The sequence below is a fragment of the Lepisosteus oculatus genome, chromosome 2 (genome assembly GCF_040954835.1).
Source record: "Lepisosteus oculatus isolate fLepOcu1 chromosome 2, fLepOcu1.hap2, whole genome shotgun sequence".
NCBI classification, from domain to species: Eukaryota; Metazoa; Chordata; class Actinopteri; order Semionotiformes; family Lepisosteidae; genus Lepisosteus; species Lepisosteus oculatus.
The window spans coordinates 67,034,611-67,049,283 of NC_090697.1; the positions used below are offsets into that span (position 1 = coordinate 67,034,611).

At 37.3% G+C, this 14,673-nt stretch overlaps 1 protein-coding gene across 5 annotated transcripts; it reads right to left on the reverse strand.

The window, feature by feature from the left end:
• Nucleotides 1–397: 397 nt before the first annotated feature.
• Nucleotides 398–12,714, reverse strand: dnase1l1 (deoxyribonuclease I-like 1). Of its 5 annotated transcripts, none has more exons than XM_069181357.1 (11): nucleotides 12,562–12,714; nucleotides 11,303–11,359; nucleotides 9,933–10,076; nucleotides 9,015–9,103; nucleotides 7,853–7,942; nucleotides 7,108–7,220; nucleotides 6,255–6,367; nucleotides 4,792–4,949; nucleotides 4,420–4,516; nucleotides 2,837–2,982; nucleotides 398–2,223 (listed from the first exon to the last, which is right to left on the reverse strand). In XM_069181357.1, exons 2-10 carry the CDS (start codon nucleotides 11,312–11,314, stop codon nucleotides 2,851–2,853), a joined length of 948 nt encoding a protein of 315 aa, XP_069037458.1. In that variant the 5' UTR covers nucleotides 11,315–11,359; nucleotides 12,562–12,714; the 3' UTR covers nucleotides 398–2,223; nucleotides 2,837–2,850. The 5 variants fall into 5 exon arrangements, with proteins under 5 accessions (XP_069037458.1, XP_069037462.1, XP_069037459.1 ...); XM_069181361.1 differs by having other exon boundaries at nucleotides 2,924–2,982; nucleotides 12,562–12,710; XM_069181358.1 differs by having other exon boundaries at nucleotides 398–2,982; nucleotides 11,313–11,359; nucleotides 12,562–12,710.
• Nucleotides 12,715–14,673: the final 1,959 nt, after the last annotated feature.

Here is a 14,673-nt window from a genome sequence, read left to right on the forward strand (position 1 = left end):
TGATGAATGTTCAGGCTGGTTATGATTGTTTCATAACAGTGCATTACTTGCCAGGATTGCTAAAAATAGTTTCTGTAAAATACTGTAGTTCTCGGAAAGAGCAGAAGCAAGGCAAGGAATTGAGGAAGTTCATGAGAAAGTATCTTTAATATTTTGTAAGCTGATTTCAAGTGTTGTATTAACATGATTAATTAAAAAAAGAACAAGGAAAGTGTTCAAGGACATTTGCTATTCTAGTTTCTCATAATACTCAGATTTATCCCAGATTTTTTTTTGCTTTTTAAAATGTGGTAGATTCCCCAATTTATTATAGTACAATGAACAAAACAGATCTTTGCTTTTAATTGTAAATTTCTGCTTTTTAAAAAAGTAATAAATGCACACATAGACAAGCAGCTTTTTGCAAATTAAAGTCAATTTTATTCCAATAATAACATTAAAGTCAGTACAAATGTATTTTATTAAACACTCACAACAGAGCAGGCCTGAATTTATACACAGCTCAAAATCCAGAGCCAATGGTCAGTATTTCAAAGACATTTTAATCAATGAAAACATTTAAAGTAGTGGAAAAAAGCACTAATATCATCCACCCTATGGAAAAACCCTATAAAAACACAAGGAAAAAGGAAAAACACTATGAAACACAAACATCGGGGAAGGATTATTATTGGAAAATCCCCATGAAAAACCCTATGAAACACAAACATCGGGGATGGATTGTTATTGGCTGCTAACCACAAACCTGTGAATGGTTTTGCCACAAACCTGTGAATACATCATTCTGGTGCACTGTGGCTGTTGTCGAATCATCCAGGTGGGGGTGCACATTGGTGGTGGTGGAGGGGAGTCCCCATTACCTGTAAAGCGCTTTGAGTGGAGTGTCCAGAAAAGCACTATACTGTATATGTAAATGTAAGCAATTGTTATTATTAAGATTAATTCTTGTTTCTAAACCGTTGCTGTTATCTAACAGCAGATTAATAATAAATGTGGACGTACTGTACACATTGAAATTAATTAACAATTATTCTGAGCTCAAAATAATTTTGAAAGTTAGAATTTACATTGCACTGTGTAACATTGCCATCACAGGACTTTTGAGCTAAAAGGATTTAACCGATGACGCGGAAAAGCAACATTTATTTTAATTTCAGTCTGCTCAACATTACTCAAAGTTTGGTAACGGTCATGAAATATTCAGTTCATTTATATACGAGATTACAATTTGAGATATCAAAAAAAGAATTAATATGTTTTCACAATCAGTTTCCCTGATTTCCCACTCTGACCATGGGAATAATGGACATGAAAAGAAGCACTTAATAAATAGCAATCATTGTCATCATTATAAATGCTTATCATTTAGCTTACAAGAGAAAAGTACTTGGTTCAGCTTAAATGCCGAGAATGATTGTAAAGAGACTTTTAATAAATGGCCTCTTGTCAGTGCAGCTCAACCATTTTCATGTTGGGGCAGAGACCCGCTGTACAAAAATACTGAATTAAGTGGCATTGTCATGAAATTACATTGTGATAAAAACCTGAAACATAGAAGATGTTCAAGTGTAGAGCTAAGACTCTGCCCTGACAAAAACAAGCAGAAAAATAATACTAGTAACACTCTAGTAAGACTCCAGGTTATACCCCTAGTGTATAATACTGTATGTCACCAATGAGGTGGGGTCTGCCAAAGTGCAATGGGTTGAAACCCTTTGAGGGATGGGGGGTCACTGTAAAAAGGATAAGGCCCTGTCTTCTTTTTATGCTGTATAATGCTTCATTGTAAAAGCAATGAGAATTTGTTGTGCAAAGATAATTCTTAATACATACTACTGTATATGACAAACTGCCCAACCATATTGTGAAGGCTGATAGGCTGAGGTTACACACATTTACACATATTGTGACTCAATGGATAGAAAGAAAAGTGTCCTATGCTTGGGCCTGATTAAGTTAACAATAATTTATGATGAGAAGAGGTATTGCCAATCACATTTATGTGTCGTAAGAAGTTCCTTCCATTTCAGAAAAAAACTTGTCTTCAGACAAAAATACTTGAAGTTGTTTTTACAGTGTAGATCCCAATAAAATTACAGCTCATGTAATGTACATAGAAGCCCTAAATGTTGTCCAGATCTATGCAGTAAGCTCTTGCTGGAAGCTGGTAGATCTTTCTTTCAAGTTCAGTTCTACTGGGTAGTGGTCCCTCACATCCAAGGCCTAAAGAAATGAAGGGACAATTGAAAGTAGACTGTTAAATATGGTGGCAAATCTCTCTATTCTTTTCCTTTATTGCCAGTTCATGTAATGTAGAAAAGGGCAGTATTTGAATAGAATAGTTCCTTTTAGATTTTCTTGACACATTTTAGAAACAGTTGTATTTAAAATCAACAGATGATCTGTACTTTTTGAAGAGTTCAAAGCCTTTATAATAGAGTTATGGGAATTACCTCCTCTGAGCTTAAAGTCCTACTTCATCAAGGTCTGGATTGAAGTGAAAGTTGACCGACTATAAGAAATGGGACTGTCCTTAACAAAAGGTACTGATAGGAGCAGAACTGGTTGTTGGATTTTTACCGGATATGATGTCATAGCCTAAGATTCATTTAGCTCCACAAAGTTTTTTTTTTGTGGTAATGAAAACACTGCAGATTTTCCAAATCAGACCACAGAATCTTTGTAGATCAGAGCCATACTCTTCTGAGCTCAGCAGCTGTAAAATATGCTCACAAAGAGAGAAGGCCTGGACATCAAAGAACCACATTAGATTTGCAATCCACATCCATAAAGGCAAACCAAAGAGTTGCACTGAGGAAAATCTGGGAGTCTTAACTGTTCATCATGGACTCATGACATGATATAACACTGTGCAAATACTGCAATGAGGACGAGGACATGATGGACTTGATTTTCTTTGTACCCAGAAGATGTCGTCTTTATCTCCACTTCGACAGGGTAATGATCACTCACTTCCAGAGCCTGAAATTAAAAGTCAACTTCAATACACAGGATGCTGCACCCAGACTGAAAGAGTTACAGCAGTATCTTTTTATCTAGAATCTCAGACAAGTTAAACAGACTCCAACATATCAGTTCAATTTTCTCAAGTTATAGAGTAGTCCTAAGGTCGTGACTCGGGGTTCTCAAATTTAATTTTTCAAGGGCCTGATTTGTTCTACATTTTGTGTAGTCTGTTTAACATTAACTTACAGTAATTGGTTTATTAGACTTGAAGAAAAAGCGTATAAATTGCAAGCAGATAATGCAAAATATTTATGAAAGGTGCTGTTATTCATAAAACCCCTTGAACACTAGATACTGCAGAAGTATTATAATTATACAGTCAATTAGACCAACTCTGTAACAGAGTGCTTGGGTGGAACAAAATCCAGATGACTGAGGGATGAATTAAAAGAAAATATTGCTGAATCAATTTATAGTTAAGATTGTTGCTTACTAATTTTCTTTTTAAGAACAGATAAGCAATTCTAAGTAAATGCTTTGGGAAATGAGTCATGTTATAATGTGAACAAGCAGGAACAGGAAATCTGCATTGCAAACGTAATACCACAGAATATTTTTAGTAGATTAAAACAGCACACAGACAAAAAAATAAAATAATCATTATCCTTAGAGAATGAATTTCTCACCCTAAAGTTGTAAGTTTCCTTTAATTCCTTTCTCTCACCCTTTCTTTAATAACAACAAATATTCAAATAGTAGCATGAAGTAGCATAATTAGCCCTATACAGTCATCATCAGCCACTCTTACAACTTTATAAGGTTATACACTTATTCTATTTTTAAGAGGCATATAAGGTTATATATAAGGTAATCTGGAGCTGTACTGTGTTATATTCTATCTGTGTGCATACTGTATATGCAGTTTACAGCACAGAATTCAATAATATCTAGTTTTATGAGCTTTCAGATTCTAGTTAAAGCCGAAGTCAGCTGCTGGAAATATTTTTGTGACAACAGCACTTACTGTACATGCTCAGACATGTTCAGACACAGACATGTTCATGAATTCCACCATACTAATTACTGTGCTGATTTAGCTTCATTAAAATAACCTGCAGCTCATGAAAACCTAAGTTGTAACACATCACCTCTGAAATGGAAGTCCCTTTCTTGGCAAAAAAAGAGAAATATGTGGAAACATCAAATTATTTCCTTAGATCTAAAATTGGAGCACAGAAGGATGCTCTATGACTATGGTTTTACTTGAGTTAATGGTGTAGTATTTGCAAACTTCACAGATCTTCCGGGAGTCACACACAAGAAATGTCTGTTTTGTGTGGTAACAGGAAGGGCTGCCGCAAGATTGATGTTTTAACACTTTCAAATAGTTTTAAGATCAGTTTTAGAGATTGTAAGGCGGGACGAAATGTAAATCTTTTAGTTTTAGTTTACCTCATCTTCCCTGAGGTGGAACTCCCTGGCAAAGTTGAAAGGCTTGGCAGAGTGTGGAACAATTCCCTGGAAGAAAGAGTCCCCATGCACAACGATCCTGGGGGAAAAAGGTGACAATACCCAGTGATAAACTGGAGCATTTAGCTAAAACAAAATAAAATCAAGGGAGATCTCTGAATCTCGAATGGGGAATAATTAACATCATTAGCATCATATAAATGATGTTATATTTATATGAGATAAGATAATTGTTTTTCTTTCTTATTAAAATGCTCATTCCAGTCCTTTTTTGTCCATGTTCACTGGACTTGATATTATTGCTGGTGTGATCTGATGCAGGACTTGGATTATTCCTCTCGTCAATTTCCTTACCGGTCATATGCACAATCTGTGGTGGCACGCACTGTCGTGTCAGCTTTGTTGTCAATCAGCCAGAAAAAACCTGGCTGAGTGAACAGGCGGATATTCTTCCAGTCTTTTTTAGGAACATATCCACAGGCTGCATTAAAGTCCCCGAGAAACATCACATTCTGCAGAATGGGAGACAGGGAGAGAAAGTCCATGACTGTTTATCTGACCAGCTTGCCAACAGAGTCTAGTAACAGCGTGCCAACATCATTTTGAATTATAATAGAGGCACCACCACAACCAACTCACACACTTCTTACAACATATAAATCCCCACAGCTTGGAGAAGATCCCTCTGCTTAAAACAAACTTATAGGAACCCACTGAGGTTATGGGCAAGGACGTTACTGTTGCAGAGAAAGTTGAGGAAATACTGGGTATTCTAGGTTTGACGTAATTAAAACTTTATAGCCTCATCACACTTGTTGGTACATGCAGGGAAAACATCTTCTCAAGAGCTAATAGATCCATAATTCCTTGTACTCCAAAGCACTAATGACTCAGAAGCACTCATTGTTTGTTGAGCAGAGGAAGCGGAAGACACATCTTGGATCTAAAGAACAAGACCATATTAAAACCCGAAAGATTGGGACCTACTGGAAGAACTGTGTACCCCTGGGAATCAGAGGGTCAATATGACTCAGACAAAACTATCAGATCACTGCTGAACGGTGACTGGGTGATACAGTCAACTCTTGACCTTGCCCTGAGCAAGTTACTTAGCCTCCTTGGGCTCATCCTTCAGGAGAGATGAAAGGTCCCATTATAGTGTCACCCAAAAAACTCCCCTGCTCTCCATACATCACTCTGTATTACAGAACATAATGCTGAGTGTGTTTATTATTTATGCAGAACTGGTATATAAAAGTCTGATGACTTTTCAGATTGAAACATAATTCAGATTATGTTTTGGTTACATTTTGGACTTCAATTTTTCAGCGTCATTTTCCATCGGTGTAATCACTATTAACTATGCAATAGGATATCGCTCACTGAGCATGTTTTCCTTCCCGCCACCACATTATTTTTCATTTAATTTAGAAAGAATGCCTGGAGTGATCCTGATAATTCTAATACATTTCTAAACGATAAACGATGACAAAAATCTTTCTTATTCTTAACTTGTGTATAAGCATCTTGAACTTTTCCTCTTCACTGCTGTGTTACAGTGATATTAACTTTCAGAAAGTACAAACTGTGCATTATTAGGCATTTAAATGTTTTGGATTATTAACATCTATAAATGTACACTGTATCCAAAGAGGAGCTTTAATCTTGGATTAAAAATCTGGTCTTTCATTGTGTGTTTAAGTGTGGGAAATTGTGTGCTATTTTCCCACATGTAAAACACAAAATTGGGAACTGACAATCCTATCAGGACTTGGAGGTGAAAAAAAAAAAAGATCTAGCATCTTATATTTTCTCACTTTAATTTTCCAGAGACGTTTCACTTCTTGGAAGACGTCATAGAGCTCGTCGATCTCTTTGGTGGCGTTCGCAGGGGCTGTGTGCTGGGGAATGAGGACTATATCTCTCGCCACTGGAAGAAAAGAAGGCTGGCATTCACTCACAAAAGAAACGGTTCGACACCATTCAGGACCTCCCAGGGAGAAAAAGCACCTTTTAAAAAGTTGGACATTTATGCACTAGGAGTGGTTTGGACAAAAGTAGTTGGACTAATGTTTGGCTTGACATTATAAACAGCAGTAAGAAACTCGCTTTTAAAGAGAGGATTGGGGGTAGCAACCTTCCTTCCATTCCATCACAAGAGTCTAGCCGTTCTTTAATCAACCAGTTTTTAATCATCATATTGATTGCCTACTTTTTCAGTCTTGAATGCAAAGCTCTGCATTATGAACACCTCAATGGCTTAGGAGGCTCAGTTGTTACAAACACATGATTTGTGAAACGTCTGTAATAATTTGTAATGTAATAATAATTTTAAAATGTTATTTTTAATACTTTTTAATCTTTTCCCACCACTATTACTACTTTAATTATCACAGTTTTGTGATCAAAACCAACCAGCCACTTTCAGAAGTTACAGATTGGAATATCAAAAGCACATTTTGATATGGCTCTGTGTTTGCCATTAACTCACTGTACTCTTTAATATCAATTAGTACTTAGCACTAGTAGTAATTGCACATTTCTCTGGCCTCTGTAATAAGCTTGGAACAGAGCATTTGCTAAATCACCAATTTCAAAATTGCACATAGCAATGCAATGCACATACAGTAGCATGCTCATAGATATCTATAAACATGGTTGAACACTGACCAGTTTTTGGAGCCCGAAAATGCACAACAAAAGGTTCCCTGGCAAAAGCGTCGACATCCCCTTTCTGTCTGTCAGGGTACTGGTATTTGTCTTTCACCTCCACTTGATCCGACCTGTGTAGAAAACAGGTTAATAGCTGGGGTTGTCAAACTCTCAATTCCTGGAAAGCCAAATCATGATCTGACTTTCATTTGGTCTAGCCAAGCTCTCCATTAAATATTCTGTTTAATTTCTAAATTGGTCCACTTAGTCAGACATTGACTTTTGGAGAGTTGGAAAGTAAGATCCTTCCTAGTCTTCAAAATATTTTAATAGGTTGAATGAAAAGTACATTTAAAATTTTGCTTTTTCTGGTTTTAAATACTTCAGGTCTCCCCTTTGTATGCCAGATTCCACATGTTTCTGCTAAAGAGAAGATTTTCTCTTTTGGACAGTTTGTGAACAATGTTTGTTTAATATCCACAGCACTTTCCTTTGATGAAAAGTATCTGTGTGTTTTTGAGAGACCTTTTGAAAAACGCTCTAGTAAAGTTGTCACTTAAGCCTGCATTGGTGAGAAGCTGTTGATGATTTGAAGAGACCCATAAACCTTACGGAACTACAGTTCACCATGATGAAAACACTTGGGAGGTCAAGCTAGATATATGATTAGGTGAGTGGATAACTGAGACCTATTGTTTTGAGTTTCAGGGTTCAAGAGAGAAGACAGGGAAGTAATGTGGACTTGCAGTCAAAGATACTTCACCTGTATACAAAGACGTACTGCTCCTGGTATGCTTCTGTTCTTCCAAGACGACCACTTGCAACAAATTCATACTTGTGCTTTTCGTCATATCTAAAGAATAGAAATAGAAAAATGAGCCACTATATAAGAACTAAAAAGTCACAGATAAGACGAGGTCAATCGACCCATCTACTTATTTGGCAGTTAGTAGTGAATTGATCCAAGGACCACATCCAGCCATTTCCAGAAAACCTTCCAGGTTATCAGCTTTCACAACAAGACTGGGTATCTTATTCCAAACTCCCACAAACTTCTGTGTAAAAAGTACTTACCGTTTTCCATTATAAATGCCCTTCCGTGTAGTTTCTACCTGATGTGTGTTTCATTTTTGATTCTGAAGTCTATCTGAAGTTTATTGTGTTGAGTTGACTCGCAAAACTTTGATAGTAAGAATTGAACTACACCAGCTAAAATGACTTTTGAAGGACTTTTTAAAGAAGCATTTAAGATCCAATGCAGCAGTCATTGCATCCTGAGCAGGAAGTAAACTAGGACAGGACAATTGTCCTTATTAATTAAAGGACTAATTTGAAATAACCTAGAGTGCAAATTGAATGTTTATTGAATGTTAATTTAATATTTGGTGACTTCCTATTACTTACAGTAATTACTGCAACATAATTTTTAAGTATTGTTTTAAACAAAAACTCAAAAAACAAAATGCACACTGAATGTTTATTTTATTATCTTGGAAATAAATATATCTTAAGGAAACATTCCTTATTTTGTTGGGAATTGCAATATTTCCCTCAGATAGATTTATTTTATTGAATTGATAAAAAAATACAGTTTGTTGCTATGGCATACTCAGGTGATCTAGCACAGACTTTTTTTCAAGTTATGCCCATTATGTTGTGGTTGAGTACACTTTTCTGCCTGGGAAATTCTGTGGACATTTTTCATTTAATTGCTATTCTCCTGCAAAATTAGTTAAATTCCATAATAATTAATGATATGCATGCAATTTCCCCTGAGCTACTTAACTGATTCTGTGGGAGACTGACTGACTGAGACGCTGTGGCAAACTTTCAAGCCTGGTTAAATGCTGTGGAACGACCAGGCAAGCCTACAGCCGCTGCCTCGTCGCTGTGGGCGAGAGCTGTCCGTGCAGAGGAGAGGGTACCTGTTCAGATCTCTTATCAGCTTGGGGACAGCCCGGCCCTTGCTGTCACGCACCTCTTGCAGCAGACACACATCGCAGCGCGACACAATCTGGTGGCAGAAGCAGAAGACAGTGAAGAACACACACCAAGCAAGAATCACAAAAGCATTCCGGGCACTTTTAATTTCTGGCCTTCATATGACACTTTCTGCGCATTGGCAGAAGTATGATCCATGCACTTTACCGCAGTCTCATTTTACGAGTGGTATCCAACAGCTAACCTTCTCCACTCGGTCCTGAACACGGTTCTGCCCTAGCCTCTGGTTTACATCTCAATTAATCCGATTAACGGGGAGACAGCTGAGATGTAACTGCTTATTTATTATTTAAAAATGACTATCACTGCATGTCAATCTCCGCAGAGATGTTTTGCCATAATCAGTAGAAAAGAGCTGGTGGTTTGTCATCTCCCTTATTAGGCAGCAGATAATCCAGCCACAAAGGTCTCATACCTGGGAGGTTAAGTTCTAACAGAGCAGTGGCAAGGTCCTACAAACAGGGTGAGTGCATGGCCTAGCACAGTGTGTATCAGTGAAGGGAAGAGGAATTATTGGGTGGTCTTTCAGCTCTGCATCATGCTCCCAGGTCTGGGAACATGAGAACAAGCAGTGAATACTGTAGCCATCAACACTGAGAAACCTCAATCATTTTCAACTCTATTGCCCAGCCATATTTTTGAAACTGGTACAATGGTTTCTTTTAAATGGCTGTATAAGATCCTGGGTTCAATTTGCTTCAGAAAAACAAAATGAGCTAGATGGACCAAATGGACTCCTCCTGTTACAGTTCATATGTTATTTTTTCATATGGTACGTATGGTTACAATCTTCAGTGTCTCCCAGGAGACTGCTCTTTTCTTGCGCACGTCACGAGACTCACCTTGACCAAACTTAACATCACCTTCTCATTGGAGGACTTGGATTCGCCAAAGCTTTGGACATTGAAAGAACATATTTTAAACGTTGAAGCTGCTTCGAGAAGAAGGAAGCATAGGAGGAACCTGGCTGATTTCATGATGAGAGGCTGTCAGGAGACAAAATGTTACCACATACCTTAACCAGGAGTCCTTTTGTGTTAAAATCCTAAATCACTCCCAGTACAATCACATGCTATTCAGAACCTGTGTTCTTGAAAAAAAGTGTATAATTTTCATGTCTTTGACATAGGGATTTGATTTGTTTTTACGGTTACTATATAGAACATGTGATAATGTAATTGAAGTTACAGGGTAACAGTATGGCCCAGGTAATAACTAGTTTGGGTAACAGGTTGAACTGAAGTGTCTAAACATTGTTGCAAGATTAGACTACACTTAGAAAGTTTCCTTTCTTATTCCTTATACTCTTATTACAAAATAACTCTAATCTTTTATAGAAAAATTCCCAAACACAAAAATTTGAAAAATCCAGATCACGTGAAAGGTAATGTCAAGTTTCAGGTTTTGGTAAAATCCCTGAAACTGCATGGGATAAAAACAAAAAATAAAATTTTGAAAGAAGACAGCCATAACCAATGAAAATAACTCAGAATACAGCCTTTAATCAAGGGCAGTTAGACACAGAAAGCGCAATATAGTCAGCAGTTCAACAAGTTAATCAAATTAAATTTGTCATCTATATTTGGTTCCGTTTTCCTCCCACAGTCCAAAGACATAATGATAGTTTAAGTGGCTTCTGGGAAAACTGGCCCAGGTGTGAGTGTGTTCATATCTGTCTGTGTGTCTGCCCTGTGATGGACTGATGCCCCATCCAGAGTGCATCCTGCCTTGCTCCTGTTGCTAGCTGGGGTAAGACCCAGCTTCCCCGCAACTCTGAATTCGCAGAAGTGGAGTGAAAATGGACAGATATGGATGAATCATATATATGGTTAAAGATATACACAGCTGCATTGATACCCATCGCAAAAACAATTCACATACTGTAAGTGTCATGTAAATTTAAAACTTAAATCTTAATACTGTAGGGGGTTCATCTTACTACAAATATATAGAGCTAATTCTTACCAATTGTCTCATTTTCAACAAAATGTGAATACAATTGTGATAGAGCATGTTTAATGCCAAGCTGCTTTGAAGCAGTATGGGAAACAAGTTACAAGAGGCAGAGCTACTGGGCTAAGTGCACAAATCAAACGGGTTAAAAAAGAAATTGGCAAATCTAAAGTTTGAATTTGCAGTGAAATCATATGTTTGTTCCTACTTATTTATGTGATTCATTTTTCACAATAAATATTGAACAGCCAGATTTTACCACATCATACATCTTGACTGGAAGAAACACGTCAGCGCAGTTCCTTGGCTTTACCTCCTAAATTAAACATACATGTACAGTTTTCGTAACATAGACTGTAAATTGTGAAGTTATCATCGTGAGAAAGGAGAATCAACTGAATGGTGCTTTTTAAGCCCCGACATCTAACCACCATAAAACTGTGTGACTACTGAAACTCACCAGTTTCCTCTTTTTGTCTTAAGATCCATTGAGTACCCTATTTCATTAGGCTCTAAACAGCACTGAAAACTAATTAATATATCAGTCTGCCACCCCCTTTGAACGCTTTGATTACACTTTTAGCGTAGCACAAACATAATCAGAAACAGCTCCATGAACCACATCCCAGTAAGACTCTATATTCATTTTCATAAAGTAACATCATAAAAGAGGTGTTGAGCATAACAGATGAGGGAAGGCAAATGGACAGCTGACACCCAAAACATCATCAAGAAATACAAGCAGGCAAACCTCATCTGTAGAATTTATATGACTTAATAACTGCAATGTCAGGTTAAATGAATTCACAAGATAAATTGCATTTCAACATTTCTATTTTTGATATTAGCAAACTGCATTATAAAGGAAAATAAGAACTTTTAAAAAACAATTATACCGTATAATCATGTACAGTACAAAAGAAGAATGCAAGCAACTCTTAAGATCGCATTTTGTGAAGTACTAACACATTAGTATTCTCTTGAAGTAAGTGTCCCCCTCATTTTTGGATTTGAAAATAATCAACTTACAGGAGCCGGCTCTCAATGAGGTTCTCATTACATATATACTGTACATGTCTTTTACCAGGTTCTTTGTTCTCCTTTTTACTCACTGTGTATTGCTCTGAGTAAATTACTTGTGCTTTCCTAGTGCTCCCTCCTTTGGAAAACAAGTGAAATGACCTACACAACAAGCACCAGTAGTAACAGTTGTTGTTTGCTCCCTAGTTTCTTTGAAAGTCATTTTAGATAAAGGTTTGCTAAAAGACTTTCATTGTGAAGTACTGCACACTTCATCAGATCCAATTTTTATTTCATCATGTTAAGATTAGTCTGTTTTAAACTGAATGTATCAGTGGAAAGGGAAAGTTTGTCAGAAAAAGTATCTATTTCTAGAAGTTCCTAGACTCAGATTAGGCCAAATCTTCTCAGAGGACATGGAACAAAAAATAACTTGCAGCAGAGAAAGAAGTACATTAAATCCAATTAAAAAAAACATTCAAAACTCAAAATCTTTACCTTAATGGTTACAGAGGTAGTTCAAATCCCTAGCCGCTCGGCTAATTGAAGCACTCCTCTCAGTTCTCCTCTGGAAAAACACAGCTCGTTCACTTCCTCTGATAACTAAATACTGCCAGCTGTATCTGCTTCTCTGCAGCCCCTCCCACAGGCTAGGCAGCCCGGTTTTTTTAAGCAATAGGAAGAAGGGAAGAGCTGCTTGCAGCAGCAATATTTGTGACACAAGCTTGTTGGTTAGCTATCTCTACGAAGCAAGCCAGTTATTTTCATTGTGGGAGCCGTGTGTGGCAGGCTGCAGTTTGGTTCTCCTGCCCAGTGACCTAACTTTGGAATCCACTTTGCAAGAGTGAACTGGACTGCTGTACCATGCAAACTGTAAAAATCTAAAAGGCATTAATTGCAACAATGCTATACAATCCATTATAGAATCTCTAGCCTGCAGGAATTTGTTACCTGCTAGCTCTTTTCTGCACAGAAATATGCATCTTAATTTATATGATATGCTTCTTTGCACAATTTGTGTACTCCTACCCCCTTACACACCATCAATGTTGATTTAATTGGTTTTATTGGTTTCTAGTACTTTCCACACTAACTCCCCGAGTCTTCTTATCTCTTCCTATAGCTTTCATGTATCAGTTTTATGCTGGTCATTTATAAATCTTCCTTTCTTTTTCCCCGCATTGATGCCAATGTCTCTTTCTGTATCACTACCATCATCTTGTTCTTTTTCTTCCCTCCCTCTTCCCCTTCTGTGGATCTCCCCAAGTCCTCTCAAGTCCTTTCTTCATAATTAATAATAATAATTGCTTACACTTATATAGCGCTTTTCTGGACACTCCACTCAAAGCACTTTACAGGTAATGGGGAATCCCCTCCACCACCACCACCAATGTGCAGCCCCACCTGGATGATGCGACGGCAGCCATAGTGCGCCAGAACGCTAAGTAACATTTGCAAACCTCCCCCCTTTCTACACACTTTCTAGTCCATTCCCTGGTATTCTCCTGTCTTGACTATTGTAATACTGTCTTTGCTAGCCTCTCTGCCTGTGGTCTCTGTTCGCTTTAGCTTGTCCAGTAATCTGCTGCTCGCCTTACCTGTTCTCGTCTTGGTGTTTCACGTTACAGTACATAATTACTCCAGTCCCTCCACTGGTCCCTATTGTGGCAGGCATCCGATTCTAAACTCTTGTCTCGCTAACCACTTTCTCAGACACTTTACTCCTCCCTACCTTCAGTCTTATCTCTTCCTAGACAACTTCTCACCCTCTCTGCCATAATACCCTCACACTCCTCAGTGGTAGAATGCCCCACCCAATGGAACTAGACATGTTCAGTTCTCAACTAACTTACAGTGCCTGCTCATGTTTTGATAGCATGTATTCTCTCAGCTCTCAACTACATCCAGTACCTCCTACATTGCATTCAATGTTTTTAAGTTTAAATGTGAATTTGAATTTAGCAATGCTTCAGTAAATATAATTCTTTATACTTTTATTGCACAGCTCTTTCAAACACAATTATGCTCCTCTAATTGTCATTTTGTCTACATATTATAATTGCTTATGATTTTTATCGTGCATAAATTAATCTGCCAAGCGTAAAAACAAATTAAAAAAGCATAAGCTATAAAAACAGGAAATGGTAAAGAATAATTCAATATCTTTTACAGACACCTTAAATGCAATTTATGTAGTGGGCTACCTAAAATATTTTAGAAGAATCAATCTTAAAGTCTTGTAAGTCTAAGAGTCTTAAACGCTTATAAGATGGCCTTTTGAAAACATTCTTCAACAATTCAAAATACCCATGTATATTGGTGTCGGCCATTTTAAGCAGTAACAGCTAGAGCACCTTCAGCACCCACCCCCTAACAAAGTCACAGTATAACATTACAGTTTACTGTTTATACAGTTCATACTTAGCACAAGACATATGCTTATGAGAAACAATACAGGGTAGATACTGTAGTACACATTATTGTATTGAAAGTGACTATCACAGGAAGTGAATGAAATATTTCAGGTAATTCAGTTATATCAGACTTTATACTGGATCACCATTACTACAAATGTGTGCTTTAAAGATCTTCTAAAATTTGGATTTTTGT